Below are 22,702 nucleotides of genomic sequence, written 5' to 3' on the forward strand. Positions count from 1 at the left end.
TCTTGAAGGATTTTACAAGGAAAATTTATGAAGATGTATTGTGTACCTCCACTTATTTAAATGAAAGCTTATACCAACCATCAGGGTTCATTTTAAATTTGAACTTCTCGTCACTTGATCACTTGATCACTTTGTTTTGATTCTGCATATTGTTTCATGATATTCCATTCGATTTAACCCGTTTAATAAGTTGAATAACGTCTGAATCATTTTAAATTTGAAAAATGTGCAGATTAGTGGGGTGCAAATTTAAAAATGTTCTGATTAAAAGCAAAAGGAGTCCCGGTGCCTAAGGAAATTGCTTGAAGAATTCTTGGATGATTATTTTGAAAATTAGTAGAATAAGTAGAATACCTAAAAAAGCCTGTGATACATTCCTAGGAAAACCACTATAGGAATTTCGTACTACAAAGTAGTAACTTGATTAATCCCGCAAAATTGTAGTGGTAATTAATTTCATGATATATTTTATAGTTTAAAGACACATAGTTTGGTTCGCTATGATTACGTTTGTGGTTAAAGTTTAAGTTTAAGTTGATTTAAGTAAATGTAAACTCTCATTCAAAAGTTAAGGGTCACCACCTGAAAAAATATACATACGATTATGGTCAACTGAGGTGTAGAATGAATAAATCTTACTTTGTAGGAACTTTGAACAAACATTTGAATATTGTTTATCAAATTTCAACTTGAGATTGTGACACAAGTCAAAAACTAAACTGGAAAAAACAAGTCAAATTTTCTTAGCATTGAATCGACCAATATTTTGAATCAATGAGGCATCAGGAATTTAATCTCTTATTTTTTAAAGGGACCTGCAAAATTTTGGAGGAAAAACCTGAAAAAAATGTTCTTCTTCTTCTTCTTGGCATTACGTCCTCACTGGGACAGAGCCTGCTTCTCAGCTTAGTGTTCTTATGAGCACTTCCACAGTTATTAACTGAGAGCTTTCTTTGCCAAACTGCTATTTTCGCATTCGTATATCGTGTGGCAGGTACGATGATACTCTTCTTCTTCTTTATGGCGTTACGTCCTCACTGGGACAGAGCCTGCTTCTCAGCTTAGTTTTCTTATGAGCACTTCCACAGTTATTAACTGAGAGCTTACTATGCCAATGACCATTTTTGCATGTGTATATCGTGTGGCAGGTACGATTATACTCTATGCCCTGGGAGGTCGAGAAAATTTCCAACCCGAAAAGATTCTCGACCGGTGGGATTCGAACCCATGACCCTCAGCTTGGTCTTGCTGAATAGCTGCGCGTTTACCGCTACGGCTATCTGGGTCGATGATACTCTATGCCCAGGGAAGTCAAGGAAATTTCCATTACGAAAAGATCATGGACCGACTGGGAATCGAAACTTTCAGCATGGCTTTGCTTTGAAGCCGCGGACTCTAACCACTCGGCTAAGGAAGGCTCCTGTTATTCAAGTCATCCTGCAAATGTTTGAAATACCCTCTATTATTGTGTATAATCCGTAGAAAAAATAATAAAAATAAGTCAAATGTTCTTGAGAGAACAGATGAAAAATTAAAGAAGGGTGTCTCTTAGAAAATCCTAGCGAAACATTTTTAAGGAATCCTTGCTGGAGCACCGGGAGGTGTCTCTAAAGGAAGATTTTAAGCAATCCTGGAAGTAATCACTGGATTGTTTCCTGGGAGCATCTCTATACGCATTTCGGTATCAATTCGTAGTCAAATTTCCATAAAAGAATTCCAAGAAGAATATTGTATAAAACCCCAGATGTGTCATTAGGAATATCCAAAGGTTTTCATGCAGAGTTCCAGGATTACTATGATCAGAAGGTTCTTCAATACTTCCTGAAAGTACACTTCTGGAGGAAGAAATTCCAGAAATTATGCCTGAAGAAATCATGAATTTCTTCCAGAATTCCAAAAGGAACAATTTGAAAAGTTCTCAATAGAACTTTTGCAATAAATTCAGATCCACTTTATATGGAATACATAAACAAGTTCACAGAAAATACAAAAGTGTGTTCTAGAGAAATAAAAATATTTTTTTTTGTTGAAGATTTCTAGACAAATTTCCTGGAGGTTTTTCAAATGTAATTTTTGGAGAAACTCCAGAAGGTAGGTTTGGTCAAAAATCACATTTCATAAACCCAAACCCGACCCGTATCCGACATATTTTATTTTTTAAAACCCGGGCCCGACCCAAACCTGAAAAAATAATTTGTTTCCGAACTCAAGCAAAAAAATTTCTGTTTATAAACCCGGAAGCAACATTTGAGAAAATCCTTCTAAAACCCAGTTCAGTTTAAAATTACTAGTAAATTAATCTTTTCTGACATACGTTGGAGAGTGTTCTTTCTTTCTCTGCTCATAATGATCACCAAAGACGACTCAAACCCGACCGAAACCTAACATTTTCCAAGCCAAACCCCGACCTAAATCTCTCAAACTCTACCCGAACCTGAACTCCAAATTATTTTTGAACGCGAACCCGTCGGGTTGGAAGCCCGAGACCAGACTATCTCCAGCATCCCAGAAATAAAAATTGGGAGATCAAGAAACTCCCAGATAATTTTTTGAAAAAAACCTTCGATGAAGTTCCTTGAATAATTCTTCAAATCATTCCTGAAGCAATCCTCAAACGAACTACTATGTTGTTGTTTTGAGTTATCTCCAGTATAATTCCTTGTAATTTTCTTCGTGAAAAAGAGGAGAGAAATTGCTTTAGCAATCTCTATTGAAAGATCTGGAAATGCTGATTGTGATTTTGAAAGAAACCTTTACGACTTAGAAGTTTAGGGTTTAGGGTTAAACATTTCCTCGAATTTTCACCGCATTGAGAAATTGATCTAAGACTTCACCTCGCTTGAGCTGTGTATCACGAGCGAGGTTTACGAGGTTACACTACAAGTACAACATTACAACGACACGCGTGGTGCGTGAAAAGAGGTTGTCCATGAATCACGTGATTTATACAAAAACAAAAAATAAAATTTGTTTGTACCGTGTTCATTGGCCACAACTCTCTTCCCCCTATATGGTTCCTTAAAAACCGACCTCTCTCCCTATATGACTCCCTCGCCCATCTTTATGTACATCACTTACAATATGGGTCAAGATTATTAATCCCTATATCCCACATGTGAGCGGTTGCACAGAAAATGACGACTTTTTTCACAAATTTCATTTTTATATTTTTTGATTTGGATGAAATTTTGCACATGCTTTCTTTATGCCCAAAAATGCCTTTTTGCATCATCGGCTCGCCATTTTGACTCTAGCTTTACTTTTGACATAACTTTTTTGTCCATGATTTCTCCATCTTGACCCACTGTGCAAAAGACTTCATTTTTTGTCTACTTCAACATATAAAAAAAAATCAGAAGTACGATTTTTGAGAAAATTGATTTTTAAGCTTTATATTCGATATTTTACAACATTTTTTTTTACAGTGTATATTTTTTTTCAGATAGTCCCAACAATAACCTAAAACTTTGCGGAAGACTCCAAACTGATCGGACTAACCGTTTTTAAGTTATATTATAATGACCGAAAATTGAAAATTATATCATAATTTTGTATTAAAATCGCTGTATGTATACAACGGTAAAAGTTAGCCTGATTTTTCCGTATACCTTTTTTGTTGTAAATTTTGCGTACTTTCATAAAATCGAATTTAAAAATATTTAAAAAGTTTATTATGACCATTTTCAAAAATTCACCTTTTTTTCAAAAAATCATAATCTTTTTGTCCATGATTTCTCCATTTTGACCCACTGTGCAAAAGACTTCATTTTTTGTCTACTTCAACATATAAAAAAATAAAAAAATCAGAAATACGATTTTTGAGAAAATTGATTTTTAAGCTTTATATTCGATATATAAAAAATAACAACATTTTTTTACAGTGTACAGTAACTCTCCCTTACTCGATATTCCGTATCTCGATATCGAGTTAGAGAACCATAGTAAAGGTTGGTTTTCATGGCTAACTCTATAGTCCCTTGGATCGCAGTTGCTTTGGTTTGTGTTCTGTAACTCGATACCTCCCTAACTCGATGGTCCCTTCAATATCGAGTAAGAGAGAGATGACTGTATATTTTTTTTCCAGATAGTCCCAACAATAACCTAAAACTTTGCGGAAGACACCAAACTGATCCGACAAACCGTTTCTAAGTTATATTATAATGACCGAAAATTGAAAATTATATCATAATTTTGTATTAAAATCGCTGTATGTATCTTTAAAACGGTAGAAGTTAGCTTGATTTTTCCGTATACCTTTTTATTGTAAATTTTGCGTACTTTCATAAAATCAAGTTCAAAAATATTCAAAAAGTTTATTATGACCATTTTCAAAAATTCACCTATTTAAAAAAAATCATAACTTTTTTGTCCATGATTTCTCCATCTTGACCCACTGTGCAGAAGACTCCATTTTTTGTCTACTTTAAAATATAAAAAAATCAAGAAAACGATATTTGTGAAAATGGATTTTAAAGCTTTATTTTCGAAAAAAATACAATTACAAAATTCGTCCATTTATACGCATAAGTTATACAGAAGTATTGTTGGATTGTTACTTTTACTTTGGAATAACAAACTGAAATCCTTCTATTTTATTTATGAACATATGTGTATTCATCTGTCTAGAACAATTTATATGGTCAAATAAGGTACGATACTATGCGTTCAATTGGAAAATTAGTATATTTTGCTCTTTTACAACTCAACTTAGATAAAACACGAAAAGTTTCGAGTAAATTTTGAAATTATTGTTATTTTATTTTTTTTTATGTCAGAAATGTTAAAAAAAACTTTTAGGTGGATTAATTCAAATTTTCTATGGTCAATTTGACAAATTCAAGCTAGGAATGGAAGAAAATAAAGGAAAACAACATTTTCGGATATTAAAGCTCAATAAAATTCTCGTAAGCAGTCTGCCAATAAATGATGATAATTCTTGATCCACTTACCCCACCCCATTTAAAAGTAGGGGTAAGTGTATCATGTCCAATATATTTGTATTTATTTATAAAAATTACATATTTTTCATTGTGATTCATTCAATTAGAACTGAAGTGCTCACCATATTTCGAAAAAAATAATAGAATTCGATTTAAGACAGAGATACAATGGATTTTTGAATGATGGAAAACAATTTTCAAATTAATTACTTTTTGCCGCTAACAAGTTTGCTTGTGTTAGTGTACGTGTAGTACCAGTTTTGCAATAGTATCAGTGTGGGCATAAGAATATAACCTAAAACGAATCAATGGTGCGAAAACATTCAACATATTCAAGTAATTATGCTTCATTTTGACAAATGATCCACTTGCCCCTCTGATACACTTCCCCCACTGTACCTTATGTTTTACTATCCTGGAAACGATTCGCACAAAAATCCGGGACAGGGTTATCAAATAATCGTTGGTGTCCTTCTGACAGTATATATTCGGTTGATTTTTCTATGGGATTCTGAGCAGGATTTTTAAAAATCCTAGTTGGCCAACTCATATAGTACACGACAATTTTCCAATAAATTTGGAGATTTTGACGGAATCTTGGATACAAATCTTACAAAATTCTAGACAAGATTTTTGGAATTGGATACACAGCGTAACAAAAATGACCTTTTTGCGTGTCTTAAGGATCAAATTATGTGTCTCTTATAGATTTTGTGTCGCTGAATCTGATGCCGTTTTCAGAAATGTTCCAGTACGTCACAATTTTTAGCTACAGCTCGCCAAAGTTGTACAAAACACAGGTTTTATTGATGTTTACATGAGATTTAAAGCATGATTTATCAATTTTTTTGTAATCTAACCCGCCAAGCATGCAGAATAGACTTAAACTTTCAATTTAGATATAAATTAGTTGAAATTGCACGATAAAATCTGGATAAAATCGATTTTTTCAACATTCTTGCAATCTCCATACAAAATTCTTTTTAACTTTTATGGCAAAGTACAATACTGTGGGCTTCGTGGCCGTGCGGTTAGTGTTACCAAGCATTTAGCCGCATCGAGTCAAGGGGTGTGGGTTCGATTCCTGCTTCAGTCCGGAAAATTTTTCGTCAGGAAAGTTTTTCGACTGTGCCACTGGGCGTTGCATGCTAGTCCGTTGTCTAGTGTGGTGCTTCCTTCAAAGGGCAAATCGTCCACTGGAAGCATTAACGTGTCGGTGTCTTTTAAAAAAAAAAAAAATACTATTCTAAACCACCAAAAAAATAACTTTTTACCATCGACAGTACTATGGACTGTGTTAAAAAGTATTGTTTTACTGAAGAAGTTTCAATTCTGTGACAAATTAAGCAAATAAATGGTCATACAAGCTGGCAAACTTGCATGCAAGTTGATTAAAATAGTCAAATTTTGCATTTTCAACGACCAATATCTCAAAAACTAGACGTGCTATGATATTTCTGAAAACGGCAATGGATTCAGTAACCCCTAATTAAGTAAATAGCGGTACTTTGATGCTTGTGTGTGTGTGTGTGTGTATGTACAATCCATCTCCCACTGACCGGCAGTGCTTTTATGGAAGAAAATTGTATGCATGTATTTTTGATACCCTTCGATATCTTTATATCTGCAGACAATTTTAGCCCGGGAGATGAAAGGTGATAGCTCTACTGAAATTCCAACGACCCATTTCAAGAATGGCAGTAAATACACACACATTCTGAGGTCATTTTCATATACAGTAAGCCCCGCATAAAAACACCCAGACATCAAATGGATATATGAAATGTTTTTACACTTCCCGAATCGAAAATTAAATTTTCGACCCTGGCACGTATTTAGTTTCAAATGATAATAGGTGAGTAAATAATAATAATGAACGATTTTACCTGGATGTAATGCTCTTTTTTTTCCGTCGCCACACTGAGCTTACCGCCAAATATTATACACTTTTTCACTGCACTGCGCGCATAACATGATCGCTTCACCCGCCCCCGCAGGAGCAAGCGTCACGGTCAAAGGATCACACACCAAATAGCGGTACTTTGATGCTTGAGACAAAATCGTGTTGCGCAGTGATATCTATTATTATTAAAATGAGGTAAAATAGTTATATATAAACAACTTAGAAGTAGAGTAAAATATTTTAAGAAAATAGTAAAATGTATAGTAAGATTTGTATCGTTTGAAGCATAGATAAATAAACAAAACGAGAGAGCAAACGTGTTTTGTATCTCACCGTCGTCACGACGTCTCGTCGCGTCGAACGAAAAGCTTTCAATAGACTGCGCATACGAACCGATTCGAAAAGGAAGCTTTTCGTCGATCGTTTCCCTTTGGAGGTGATTTCAGTTTCATTCGCGTTCCAATCGGACGAGTTGTTGCTCACGCGAAAGAAAACATACAGGGGATCGCGAGAGAGCTTTCGTCGATCAACGTTCGAAGCGGTTGAAGAATCCCGTTCACCCACTTTGGAACTTGAAACGCGAGGTTGATGTGCTTTCGGTCGTTCAGAGCTACCCAGACCTAGGTCAACATTTGCAAACTTGTCTGAGCATTGGGAAAACTCGATAAAAAGTGAACGTGTTTTTGCGCGACTGCCCAGCGGACGGATTTTCTCCTGTGGATACCTGGATGCGCTTGTTGCTGATAGCGATAAAATAGGACAAATAATATGTATGCAACGAGTAGGTTGGGAAATTCAGGTTGCGCTTCATTGACTGATAGAATTTTTAAGTGAACAAGTTGAATGGAAAGCTTGCTCGGACGTTGTTTATGAACTTAATAATGGGGATGTTATACGGATAAGATATCGTCTGTAAAGCCGCCTCTTACATTGTACAAATAAGGTCACCTTTTCGACATGCAAAACGTGTATCTATAAAGGAGCAGAAAAATGTATGTATGTAGAAGAAATATACTGTCATTGATAGTAGCAATGCATAATGGTTCCATTTGCTCTTCGAAACGGTCACAAATCATCTTTTACATTATCTGATAAAAAATACTATCGTAAATAATAAATCTAAGTATGTACACAGATAAAAATATTTAAATTTCAATGAAGCGTAAACAGAAGAGTATAGTAAAAGTAAATCAAATTCATCTATTGCTACAGCATCACGTTTGATTTTCAACTAATGATGCTAGAATGTTACATGATCGTGTAAATTTAAAGTGCATTCGATTGAAAATTAAGCAATTTGGCGTTGACATTTCAATTCATTTTGATGCTCCGAATATGTGCATGAAAATAAACTGAAATTTACAACATATTGTTAGCTGTGTATATGAAATTAGGGGCCTTCCTTAGCCGAGTGGTTAGAGTCAAAGCCTGAAGTTGTCTGAGTTCAAATCCCGGTCAATCCAGGAGCTTTTCGAAATGGGAATTTCCTTGACTTTCCTGGGCATAGAGTATAATCGTACCTGTCACACGATATACGAATGCGAAAATTTAATCTTTGGTAAAGAAAGCTCTGAGCTGAGAAGCAGGCTCTATCCCAGTGAGGACGGTAATGCCAAGAAGAAGAACAAGCGTGGTATTATTTTCAGTGGCCATTTGCGACTGTTCTAGAGTGCAAATGTGCAACCATATGTGTCTGGCACATATTGAAAGTAGCAGATTTTGAATACAGAATCCTTTCGAGTGGGTTAAGTTTCCTGGACATAGGATGCAATTTTGGTTAAAGTAAGGTGGGGCAAAAGTACGATTTTAGTAGTATAATCTGAATTTTGAGAAAAGGAATAGAAGTTGAAAAAGAAATAAATACCACACAGTGAACCTTCATCATATTGGCTTAAATTATGGTGAACAAACTTGTGTCAAAATATTTACACATTTTTAGTTAAAACAGTTTCAAAATTGACTGTCTTAAATGAACTTTTGCCCCATCGGTGGGGCAAGAGTTCGAACCTAGTGTGTGGCAAAAGTTGTCAGAAAACTTTCAAGCCCAAACATGTTTTTGTTGGCTTTACTTCCAGCTCTCTAGGTACTCAGCTTTCAGAGAATTTAAAGATTTCTTCATGGCCTAAAATTTTCGATACATGCTTCTGTTATAAAAATATCATGTATTGCTACAAGTCTACTGAATTCTATGCTATAAATTCAAACACAATGAAGCATTCTAAAATTCTAGCTTCTCTTAAAATTTAAAATGAAAATATCCTAGTCTCACTATGGTCCTCCGAACATTTAGGGGGTTAGTGTCAGGCCCTGCAAGCCAGCCGTAAAAAAATCAAGCAACGAACAATCAACGAGAGAATACGAACCGGGACAATCGGCGAAGACCACAGCGACGTAAAGGGACTAGCGATTGGAAGCTCGGTACGTGGAACTGTAAATCTCTCAACTTCATCGGGAGCACACGCATACTCGCCGACGTGCTGAAGGACCGTGGATTCGGCATCGTAGCCTTGCAGGAAGTGTGTTGGAAGGGATCAATGGTGCGAACGTTTAGAGGTAACCATATTATCTACCAGAGCTGCGGCAATACACATGAGCTGGGAACAGCTTTTATAGTGATGGGTGATATGCAGAGGCGCGTGATCGGGTGGTGGCCGATCAATGAGAGAATGTGCAAGTTGAGGATCAAAGGCCGGTTCTTCAACTTCAGCATAATAAACGTGCACAGCCCTCACTACGGAAGCACTGATGATGATAAAGACGCTTTTTACGCGCAGCTTGAACGCGAGTACGACAGTTGCCCAAGCCACGACGTCAAAATCATCATAGGAGATCTAAACGCTCAGGTTGGCCAGGAGGAGGAATTCAGACCGACGATTGGAAAGTTCAGCGCCCACCGGCTGACGAACGAAAACGGCCTACGACTAATTGATTTTGCCGCCTCCAAGAATATGGCCATTCGTAGCACCTACTTCCAGCACAGCCTTCCATACCGATACACCTGGAGATCACCACAGCAGACAGAATCGCAAATCGACCACGTTCTGATTGATGGTCGGCACTTCTCCGACATTATCGACGTCAGGACCTATCGTGGCGCTAACATCGACTCTGACCACTATCTGGTGATGGTCAAACTGCGCCCAAAACTCTCCGTCGTTAACAACGTACGGTACCGACGGCCGCCCCAGTATGACCTAGAGCGGCTCAAGCAACCGGATGTCGCAGCGGCATACGCGCAGCAACTTGAGGCTGCATTACCGGAAGAGGGTGAGCTGGACGAAGCCCCTCTTGAGGACTGCTGAAGAACAGTAAAAGCAGCCATCAACGATGCAGCTGAGAGCAACGTCGGGTACGTGGGACGGAGTCGACGGAACGATTGGTTCGACGAGGAGTGCCAGGAGGTTTTGGAGGAGAAGAATGCAGCGCGGGCGGTCATGCTGCAGCAAGGGACCCGGCAGAACGTGGAACGCTATAAACGGAAACGGCAACAGCAGACCCGCCTCTTTCGGGAAAAAAAAGAACGCCGCCAGGAGGGGACGGAGTGCGAGGAGATGGATCAGCTGTGCCGGTCTCAGGAAACCCGTAGGTTCTATCAGAAGCTCAACGCATCCCGCAACGGCTTCGTGCCGCGAGCCGAGATGTGCAGGGGTAAGGATGGGAGCATTCTGACGGACGAGCGTGAGGTGATCGAAAGGTGGAAGCAGCACTTCGACGAGCACCTTAATGATGCTGAGAGCACAGGCAATGAAGGACGGGACAACGGAGGAAATGCCTTCGTCAGTACTGCGGAAGATGGAAACCAACCAGCCCCCACTTTGAGGGAGGTTAAGGATGCCATTCACCAGCTCAAGAACAATAAAGCTGCTGGTAAGGATGGTATCGGAGCTGAACTCATTAAGATGGGTCCGGAAAGGCTGGCCATTTGTCTGCACCGGCTGATAGGCACAATCTGGGAAACAGAACAGCTACCGGAGGAGTGGAAGGAAGGGGTAATCTGCCCCATCTACAAGAAAAGCGACAAGTTAGACTGTGAGAACTTTCAAGCGATCACCATTCTAAATGCGGCCTACAAAGTACTATCCCAGATCATCTTCCGTCGTTTGTCACCCGTAGTAAACGAGTTCGTGGGAAGTTATCAAGCCGGCTTCGTTGACGGCCGATCGACAACGGACCAGATCTGTACAGTAAAGCAAATCCTCTAAAAATGTCGTGAATACCAGGTCCCAACGCATCACCTTTTCATCGATTTCAAGGCGGCATACGACAGTATCGACCGCGTAGAGCTATGGAAAATCATGGACGAGAACAGCTTTCCCGGGAAGCTCACGAGACTGATAAGAGCGACGATGGAAGGTGTGCAAAATTGTGTGAAGGTTTCAGGCGAACACTCCAGTTCGTTTGGATCCCACCGGGGACTACGACAAGGTGATGGACTTTCGTGCCTGTTGTTCAATATTGCGCTAGAAGGTGTTATGCGGAGAGCCGGGCTTAACAGCCGGGGTACGATTTTTACGAGATCCAGTCAATTTGTTTGCTTTGCGGATGATATGGACATCGTCGGCCGAACATTTGAAAAGGTGGCAGACCTGTTCACCCGCCTGAAACGCGAGGCAGCAAAAGTTGGACTGGTGGTGAATGCGGCCAAGACAAAGTACATGCTAGCTGGTGGGGCCGAGCGCGACAGGGCTCGCCTAGGTAGCAGTGTTACGATAGACGGGGATACGTTCGAGGTGGTCGACGAGTTCGTCTACCTTGGATCCTTGCTGACGGCTGACAATAACGTTAGCCGTGAAATACGGAGGCGCATCATCAGTCGGGCCTACTATGGCCTCCAGAAGAAGCTGCGGTCAAAAAAGATTCACGCCCGCACCAAATGTACCATGTACAAAACGCTCATAAGGCCGGTAGTCCTCTACGGGCATGAAACGTGGACGATGCTCGAGGAGGACCTGCAAGCACTTGGAGTCTTCGAACGTCGGGTGCTTAGGACGATCTTCGGCGGTGTGCAGGAGAACGGTGTGTGGCGGCGAAGGATGAACCACGAGCTCGCCCAACTCTACGGCGAACCCAGTATCCAAAAGGTGGCCAAAGCTGGAAGGATACGATGGGCAGGGCATGTTGCAAGAATGCCGGACAGCAACCCTGCAAAGATGGTGTTCGCTTCGGATCCGGTTGGTACAAGAAGGCGTGGAGCGCAGCGAGCTAGGTGGGCGGATCAAGTGCGTATCGATTTGGCGAGCGTGGGGCAGAACCGAGGATGGAGAGATGCGGCCACGAACCGAGTATTGTGGCGTGAAATTGTTGATTCAGTGTTATCTGTGTAGATGTTAACTAAATAAATGAATGAATCCTAGTCTCATCCTCTTACTGGCAAAATAATTTTTAACCACAAATATTATTTGAAACACGATATTTTTAAGTATTTTTGCGCCCTTTTTCGACAAGTTTTTTTTAAATATAATAGAATTATAATATAAATATAATTATAATCTGTTTCGATTTTGTTCATCGGTCACCTGGTTCCAGAGGCATTCCAAGATCCCAATGGCACGTCACCATAACACACGTTAATATTTCGGGCTACAGAATTTTTCCTCATGCTTGATTATTTGATTCTCAAAAAAAAACAAGCTAGGATGAGGGTCTATTGTGAAGAAAATAGCTGTGTTGTTATATTCACCAAAATGGTTTTGATGAGTGAATTTAATGGATAGCGCCGAAAATTTTTGTTGTATAGGATTCATCGAATGTAGCGCGGTTGTTGCACCATGACCAGATTAATTATTCGAGCTTGCATACACAGAAAACATAACGATAAGAAAAAAAAATATCCGAATAATTCAAGTTTATGCATTAATGACTATTTTCTATTCTTCTTTTTATTCAGTAATTCTTCCGGAAGATCATCTTTATTATTCATCAAAAAATTCTGAAAATTCCTCAGAGATTTTTCGGAAAACCTTACTGAAATACCTCATCAATTCTTCCGTTAATTTCTCTGGAATTATTACAATAATTCCTCTGAAGTTCTTCCGTTAATCCTCATGAAATCCTTTTTATGAAACCCTTCTGATATTTATCAGGAAATCCCTCTGTAGTTCATGCATAAACCTATCTCGAGCTGTTCCTTATTTTGGAAATGGAGGAATCCCAGAACTCTTGCAATTTCTTTATGATACTACAGAAAACCTTTCAGAGAATCTTTCAATAATCTCTGTGGGATTCTTCCGAATAACCCTTTTCGGATTCTGCCACAAATCTCTCGAAAAGTCCTCTTAATCTTTTTCGAAAATTCTTCTAAAATTATTATAGTTATCTCTCTGATCGCTATGTGATTTTTTTTGAAAATCTTCCTGGAACTTTTCTTGGATTATCCCGTAAATTTCTCTAAGATTTTTGTGGGAATCTTCCGAGTTTCTTTCGTAAAATTTTCCAGGAATTCTGTCGAAAATATTTCTATAATTGCTTTCCACAGGGATGGAATTCTTCATAAAGATCTGGGATTCTTCTGAATATCTTTTGAAGATTTTTACAGAAATGTTTCGGGATTCTTTACAAAAATACCTCAGAATTTCTTCCGGAAATCCATGCAAAATAATTAAAATAAACCATCTGAATTTCTTTCCTTGGACCTTTTTTAAATATCTCTCTTAGATGTTTTTCTGGATTACCTATTCCGATTCTTCTGGGAGTCTCCCGAAAATCTGTCTGAAACTTTAGTTAAAAATATATTATTTCACTGTTAGAATAATTCATTCACATTCTTGGAATTTTTCCAGAAATTCCTGTAGAATACTTCCAAAAAATTTTCCAGATATCTCTCGGGGATTTATTTAACATTCTTTTTCATGGAAATTTTTCCAAAAATTTTCTCAGAATTTCTTTAGAAAACTCCTCAGAAATTGTTGGGAAATTCTTCTGGCACTTTTCTAGAAATTCTTCTTTAATTTAACGGAAATTTGCTTTAGTTTTTCCAGAAATTTTTCTGGAAAAAAATTGAATATCCGTTTGGAATTCTGATATTCTGATACAATCTGTCTGTGGTTTTTCGGCGAGTGTTCTTAATTTATTGTGATTCATCAGTTAATTTCCTTGGAAATTTTCTTAAATTCTGGATGGAATGTTCAGAAAATCCCTCTTGAGTTCAAATGGAAATCCCATAAGAAATCTTTCGGACAGCTCTTCTGGGACTCTTAAAAAATACCACCGAGATTGTTACGGAGAAAAGTTACCCTGGAATAGTTCTGCTAATTCCGTATGTTCTCCCGTTAATTTTTCTGGAGTTCAAACATCGCTCTGGTATTATTCCGGATAATTTTGAGAAATTCTTCCTGATGTCTTAGTGAATTCTTCCAAAAACCCTGAATTTCCTGCAAATCTCACATGGATTCTTTAGAAATAACTTCTGAGATTTTTTGGATATCACTATGAAATACATCATAAACCTCTTTGTAATTCGTATATAAATCCTCATGGGACTCTTTCAGATTTTTGCGGAAATACTCAAGAATTCTTTTCCCAACCAATTCCCTTCCCAAAATCATTCAGAAATCTCACTGTGATTCTATCGCAAATTCCCAAAATTCCTCCTCACTAATTTTTATTTTTATTTCTTCTGTACTAATAATCACGTTTCCTTGTAAAGGTTTTTACCCCCCAAATTTTAATTTACACATTTTCGCCCTCTTTGATTGGAAATTCATCCCCAGGGGGCTAGAGGAACTTCTGAAAAGAATTAACATTTCTGGAAATACAGTTCAATTGAAAAACATTTAGACACAATTGTGCTTCGAATTTCATTACTAGTTTGTTTACTTCGGAATATGCGCAGCTCTTCAGAAATACCAAATTTAGGGTCGTGGGTTTGAATCCCACTGGTCGAGGATCTTTTTATGTTGGAAATTTTCTCGACTTATCAGGGCAATCAATACCTTCTTATCTGCCACAAGATATACATATGCTAAAATGATCAATTGACAAAGTAAACTGTGGCAGTGCGCATAAAAACACTTGACAGCTTTGAGCAGGCTCTTTCCCAGTTCGGACGTAAGGAAATAACGAAGAAAAATAAAACATTTCCCGAAAGCACTTGGTCCAGTCTGACTGAACACCAAACATACGAAAATCTGTTGGTTGATGTAAAATGTTTAAAAAAAATAGTTATTTATCATAATATTTGTAAACAATATCTTGAGAAATGCAAACAAGCATAAACTTTTCCTCTATAAAACTATCGTCACCTAATTTAGGCCAGCAGGGTAGCGATTTTAATTCGTTGATATTTTCTTATTCCTAAACGTTCCATATATGATGATGATCAATTTTCGTCTGCCGTGCCTAACGAGCTAATGTGAATGGTTTGGTTTCCTGGTGCACAGACAACGGGACGCAGATGGACGTCAGCAAAGCCAATCAGTTTCATACTGCGCCAACCGCATGTTTGTCATAATTAGGCAGCAACGTCATTTAACGCGTTAGCTCCCCACGAGTTCCCGAGCATGTTGAACTCTAAGGCGTGAATTGAAGACAACTTAGGACACAAACTCTTTTTATACAGTATTGGTCTAAACATTTGAAACTTTTTCGATTATCCTTAAAAGATTATTTTTTGTAATAATAGATCTTAGTTTTTACGAACAGATATTTTTGAAGAAAAATTATAAACAGTTTATCTGAAAATGTGAGAGCTCTACACAAAAACTGTCTTCGACAAACTCATTCATCTCAACGAAATTTATAAGTTTGCTGGATATACAATGACGAGTTGTGTTGAGTTATGTCAACTATTAAAATGTCTAAATATTCACTTTAGTTAACCCATTATTACTTTTGATATTTTGATTGGAAAGATCATTCAAAAATTTTGAAATTCTGGGTATGTTTAAAGAATTGTAAACTTTTCATCTAAATAGATCGATAAACTCAGAGGCCTTCCTTAGTCGAGTGGTTAGCATCCGCAGCTACAAAGCAATGACATGCTAAAACGGTGTCTGGGTTCGAATCTCGGGGTTGTCCATTCATCCAGTAATAATAGTAGTTCAAAAAATACTTGAATCAAAAATTTATATTATTAAATAAAATTATTATATCTAACAAATCTATCAAGATACAGAGCTTTCTAATCTACAAAAAAAAAATATTTACAATATATTTATGATTTTTCAGATTTTTACAATATCGGCAGAGGTTCACCCACATAAACAATTGTGTTTCTCCATTTCATGCCAAACACTGACCCGTTCATTCCAATGAAATCATGTCCACCATGTATTAAACTTTTTTCATTGGTTTTTCGTTGGGAAGTAGCAGCTTTCCTATCCTCTCCACTCCTGCAGCACAATCCGCCATTGATCTGCCATCCAACTCGACAAACCCCGTCCATATCCATCAGTTCCACACCTTGCGACACAATTGCTCCTCTAATATTTGCTACCCATCGGCAGAGCCATCTGTTTTGTGCCAAAGTTACTTTTTTCAGCTTTGGAAATGCTTCCGGGAATCTTTGTAGCTCCTTCAAATGATTCCCCCAAAGATGCAACCTCTCCAGTTTCGGTATGCTAGACATTCCTATATCGAACACCACCAATCCATTCTTCGAAACATCCAGCATCTTTAGGTGATTGTTGTCCTCGAACCACTGCACATTCAAATAAGACAAGTTACAATAGGCTACATCAATCTCTTCCAGCATCCTTAGGGATGTCAAGCTGGGTGACCACTCTGAAAACTTTCTTGAACGAACGGTCAGCTGTTTAAGATAGTTGTTCGGCTCGTCAGATGCCCTCAATGATACTAAACCCGTATCGATAACCTGGATCCTCTCCAAACGGGTAGTTGAACCTATGAGCATTTCACGTACCGTTCCTTTGCGGAACGTGATCCTCCTTGTTGATGCTTTCAACGTCTTAAACATATCCGGTCCAAAGGAAGGAAAATGGCATCTGCGAAACTCCAAATGTGTATCCGTGGGTAAGTTGGCAACGCTGAAATTGGCCGTTGTAACATACTCGACCGGAGAGCTTCCCAAGGCCCGATATTTGCCATTGTAGCGACAGCTGCTCTGCGGTAGCAAAGATGTCACCACTATGAGAACCGTTGTTAGCGTTAGGCTAAAATTGAATCGGTTAGCAGATCGATATAATTTGTAATGAAATTTCTTACGCCGAGATTGCTGCCATAGTCTATTTCAAGCCACCGTTGAGACAATACTGAAACTGATTGTAAACATAGGCAAACTCTATGAATTATAATAATGAGTGCAATTACACACCGCTCATGAGCGGCCCCTGATTGACTGATAAGTTTGAAAGAAACTGACAGCCGTAAGAAATGTTTCTGTTTTTTTTATTGCTTTGGATAGATGCACCACTGCTGCACCAGAGTATGGAATGATGATGACTCAGATCAGATTATTTTTGAGACGGGCGGCAAACGGCAATAATGTTGAATATAAGTATAGCTCAGTGTGTCTTCCTCTTTCTGGTATACTGTCTCATCTGGGATAAATCCTGCTTCTCAGCTAAGTGTTCTTATGCGTACTTTCTATTAGCTGAGAGAATCCTTAGTCAATTGATCATTTTTGTTTGTCACGAAAGGATCCTCGACCGGCGGGATTCGAACAGCATAGTCTTGCTGAATAATTGCAACACCTTCAAATGAAATATATTATACAGCTTTATTACATGATATGCAGATATGCCAATATGTTAGTATTACTAGTAAAAGAGTCCAACTATCTTTAAACGATCTGCCTTGTGCCAATCTCCAAGTAGCAGTATAATGTGTAAAGCGTACATTGCCTTGAACTCAAACTGCGTGGTGAAGTAGTTTTGAGATTTGAAGCTTTACTGCAAGCACCAAAGAGTCCAAACACGTTTAGTACCGTGTTGGTCAAAGATTAAAAGCCTTCAAGTTACTGTGCCTTGTTCCTCTCCTACTGTGAAAGAAGCTTCGATTTAGTACAGCCAGCTGATAGGGTCTTAGTTTGACGATGTTTTCGCCTGCTAGTATGCAACAATTGCTGTGCGATCATGTTTGAGCTACTCGCTTATGATTGATGGAAAATTGGCACGATCGCTTTAAGGTGAAACATCTTGGAGTACAAAGATGGCCGTCACAATGGCCGACTTGTGCCCCTACTCACGATTTCAAAGGCACTAAACTGGAGAAATAGTTGTCAAACATTTCTGATCTTCTTATTTTAAGCTTTCTGCTTGTGCACAAAGCTAAAATAAAAAGTTCACTGTTGTTGGATACTTCCTTCGCGAGATTTGTGCCTTTGAAGTTTTAGTGCAATCTTAGAAATTGATTCCAAACTGTTTCACCTTAAGTGTTAAGCTTTAGCGTCATGCAGCAGGTGAAATAATAATGCTTTGTGTGTTCACAGTTAAATTATTTTATAGTCAGTAACGATTTACTTATTGAGCAGGTAGCCATGTTATTCATTAAAAAAAACTGAGTTCAAAATTAGCGAATCCAAAGGTCATACATTTTGCGTAGAACCAGGAGTAGATTTAAAACATTATATTAAAACAAACCCCTTCTAACATCGATAGATAATAAATTTAAATTTTAACAACCTACAAATATGTTCATACATTTTTTTATGAAACTTCATGTAAAATTGTATGTAACATATGTAACGCAGATTGCTTTTCCTCGGAATAACTTTTCAGTTCAATGGTTAATTGTGGGGATGCATAATGAGAAAAAACGCTATATGAGAGGGATTCCAATAAATTGGTCAGATGAAGTTAAGTATCTAGGGCTCATGCTAGCTTTTGAAATTTTAAGGCCAGCCATGTTGTATGCTGTACCAATATAGGCTAGCTGAAATCGACTCACCAGTAGAAAATCTGAACTGCTACGGCAAATGAAATGTAATATGTTGTTAACAAAATGTTTATCTAATCTTAAATTTGTTTTACCAAATTAGGATGATAGTGTTGTCTAACACAGAACACCTAGATATAAGAAATTAATGTAATGTTTGCAACGATACTAATAAAGAAATAAAAAAAAAACGCTATGTCACAGGGATGAACATTTTAGTTTCGAAAAGTTCTTTCAAATTCAAACTGCGTATCAACAAAATTTTAAACCGTCCGTAACATTATTGCATTATTATTTGCAAAGATTGGCTTGCAATCAGTTTTAATGGCATTGGAAGTAGGCCGCTAGGCCAAAGACCGTTGGACTAAGTGCCTTTAGACCGAATAGACCGAATAGTGTTGGTAGACTCACATTCAAATTTCAATCATTGATTACTCTCGCAAGAGCCAACTTAGGATCTGCTTCGCAAAACTCACGCATGAGCTTTCAATGCAAAATTACTTGCTGACGCTCATGCCGTTGAAAATGATTCAATCATAAAACCCATCGGAAATCTGTCGGAACTCATGGTATTATTTACATTAGAAATGTTAAAAAAAAATAAGTGCTATGCCTGAAAAATCTATCGAAATACTAGCCAATTAGTCAAACAGATGAGTAAACTCATGCGATTTTAGCTGTTTCATGCGTGACCTACATGAAAAAACAGCTAGCGTGAAAAATTAGAAGCATTAGATACGAGAATTTGAGATTTTTGCAATTCTGTTTAGGTCAAGATATTGTTTGGTGAAAATTACAAACAACTGTTTAAAATTACTAACTCATTTATAAGTATTTTTCCTTCTTTCAAACAAAGGCAGTTCTTTCTAGTTATATTTCACAGCGGATATTATGGGCTTTAAGGTAATGTAGATAATTTTGACCCAGGCATTGTAGAATTCGTTCTCAATTGATTTCAATGCATGTTTAACGTTCAACGCCCCGTCATCGTAATCGTCGTCATCATCGAAACTTCGAAAGCAGTTATTATGTTCAAAACTAAAACTTCTTCGATGAAAATGTGTTCATTGTGTTTCGGTTGGAGAATAGAATACAGTGAACACATTTTCCTGTAAATTTCTTGATTTTGAACGAAAAAAACTACTTTCGAAAATTCCGAAATCAATGACGGATCCTGCCCCGTTAACCCGCAAAGTGCCGGGACGAACCTAAAATTTTCAAAATGCTCGTTCTCAGTAATGCTCCAACCGATTTTCGAGATTTTTGGCTTTTAGTGAAGGGGAATAGTTGTACTAACTTTCTGCGTTGGTGCCGCCCCGCCAAAACCCTCCCCGTTTTTTGGAGATGCAAATATGTCTGTGTTTTTTTCTGTTTTTCACGCTGAGCTGACCAAATAGCTCTGGTTCTTAATTGGATTCGTCGCCCAGTTACCTAAATCTTATCAGAGAGGTACCGTTCAGTGAGGGGATGGTTACACACATCTCGGGAGTAACTTGGCTCCGATGATAAGTAACCTGGTTCTCCGGAAAATCCGGAATATTCGTGAAGATGGTCAATTCGTGAAAGTCGTCCTAAACAGCTGCGGTTTTTTGCCAATTCATGAGATTTCATTATCAAAGAACGTAATAGATGATCGGAATTGCTTATCGACATGAGTGGCCACAATAACGGCCTCCGGAAGATCCGGAACATCCGTAAAAATGGTCATTTCGTGAAAACTATCCTAGACCACCGGGATTTTTTCCAATGTTATCAGAATTGATAATTATGGAATACAATGGACGATTTGGACTGTTCATGGACATAGGTGGCCACTATAATGACCTCCGGAAGATCCGGAACATCCGTAAAAATGGTCATTTCGTGAAAACCATCCTAGACCACCGGGATTTTTTCCAATGATATGAGAATTGATAATTATGGAATATAATGGATGATTTAGACTATTTATGGACATAGGTGGCTACTATAATGACCTCCGGAAGATCCGGAACATCCGTAAAAATGGTCATTTCGTGAAAACTATCCTAGACCACCAGGATTTTTCCAATGAATTCAGAATTGATAATTATGGAATATAATGGATTATTTAGACTGTTCATGGACATAGGTGGCCACTATAATGACCTCCGGAAGATCCGGAACATCCGAAAAAATGGTCATTTCGTGAAAACTATCCTAGACCACCGGGATTTTTCCCAATGTTATCAGAATTGATAGTTATGGAATATAATGGATGATTTGGACTGTTCATGCACATAGGTGGCCACTATAATGGCCTCCGGAAGATCCGGAACATCCGTAAAAAATGGTCATTTCGTGAAAACTATCCTAGACCACCGGGATTCTTTCCAATGTTATCAGAATTGATAATTATAGAATATAATGGATGATTTGGACTGTTCATGGACATAGGTGGCCACTATAATGACCTCCGGAAGATCCGGAACATCCGTAAAAATGGTCATTTCGTGAAAACTATCCTAGACCACCGGGATTTTTTCCAATGTTATCAGAATTGATAATTATGGAATATAATGGAGGATTTGGACTGTTTATGCACATAGGTGGCCACTATAATGGCCTCCGGAAGATCCGGAACATCCGTAAAAATGGTCATTTCGTGAAAACTATCCTAGACCACCGGGATTCTTTCCAATGTTATCAGAATTGATAATTATAGAATATAATGGATGATTTGGACTGTTCATGGACATAGGTGGCCACTATAATGACCTCCGGAAGATCCGGAACATCCGTACAAATGGTCATTTCGTGAAAACTATCCTAGACCACCGGGATTTTTCCCAATGTTATCAGAATTGATAGTTATGGAATATAATGGATGATTTGGACTGTTCATGCACATAGGTGGCCACTATAATGGCCTCCGGAAGATCCGGAACATCCGTAAAAAATGGTCATTTCGTGAAAACTATCCTAGACCACCGGGATTCTTTCCAATGTTATCAGAATTGATAATTATAGAATATAATGGATGATTTGGACTGTTCATGGACATAGGTGGCCACTATAATGACCTCCGGAAGATCCGGAACATCCGTAAAAATGGTCATTTCGTGAAAACTATCCTAGACCACCGGGATTTTTTCCAATGTTATCAGAATTGATAATTATGGAATATAATGGAGGATTTGGACTGTTTATGCACATAGGTGGCCACTATAATGGCCTCCGGAAGATCCGGAACATCCGTAAAAATGGTCATTTCGTGAAAACTATCCTAGACCACCGGGATTTATTCCAATGTTACCAGAATTGATAATTATGGAATACAATGGACGATTTGGACTGTTCATGGACATAGGTGGCCACTATAATGGCCTCCGGAAGATCCGGAACATCCGTAAAAAACGGTCAGCTGGAAGATCCGGAACATTCGTACAAATGGTAATCTCTTGAAAATCATCCTAGACAAACGCGATTTTTTCCAATTATAAAACATAACGAATGATATATATTTGTCATGGATATAAGTAGTCACCAAAATGGCCTCCGGAAGATCCGGAACATCCGTGAAAATGGTCATTTCGTGAAAATCATTCTAAGCCACCATGATTCTATCCAATGATATCAGAATTCATAATTAAAAGACAAAATGGATTATTTGGAATTCTGATATTATTGGAAAATACGCGTTGGTCTAGAATGATTTTCACGAGATAACCATTATTTCGAATGTTCCGGATCTTCCGGAGCCCATTTTTGTGGCCACTTATTTCCATCAACAACCGAAATCATCCGGTACGTTCTATAATTATAAATTCTGATATCATTGGAAAAAATCGAGTTGATCTAAAATTATTTTCAAGAAATTTCCATGTTTGCGGATGTTTCGAATCTTCCGGAGACCGTTATAGTGGTCACATATGTCTATCAACAATCTAAATCATCCATTATATTCTGATATCATTGGAAAAAATCTTGATGGTCTAGGATGATTTCCACGCAATGACCATTTTTACGGATGTTCCGGATCTTCGGATGCCCCTACAGTGGTCACTAA

General features: G+C 38.1%; 2 protein-coding genes across 2 annotated transcripts in view; both read right to left on the reverse strand.

Moving 5' to 3' along the window:
* The window catches only part of LOC5576785, a 199,984-nt gene that overhangs the window by 132,821 nt on the left and 44,461 nt on the right, over positions 1–22,702 (reverse strand). The gene's annotated exons all lie outside the window — the stretch shown is intronic.
* LOC5579282 lies at positions 15,897–17,309 on the reverse strand. Its single transcript, XM_001647540.2, has 2 exons — positions 17,005–17,309; positions 15,897–16,952 (listed from the first exon to the last, which is right to left on the reverse strand). Exons 1-2 carry the CDS (start codon positions 17,019–17,021, stop codon positions 16,013–16,015), a joined length of 957 nt encoding a protein of 318 aa, XP_001647590.2. The 5' UTR covers positions 17,022–17,309; the 3' UTR covers positions 15,897–16,012.

This window comes from Aedes aegypti, chromosome 3 (genome assembly GCF_002204515.2).
Source record: "Aedes aegypti strain LVP_AGWG chromosome 3, AaegL5.0 Primary Assembly, whole genome shotgun sequence".
NCBI lineage: Eukaryota > Metazoa > Arthropoda > Insecta > Diptera > Culicidae > Aedes > Aedes aegypti.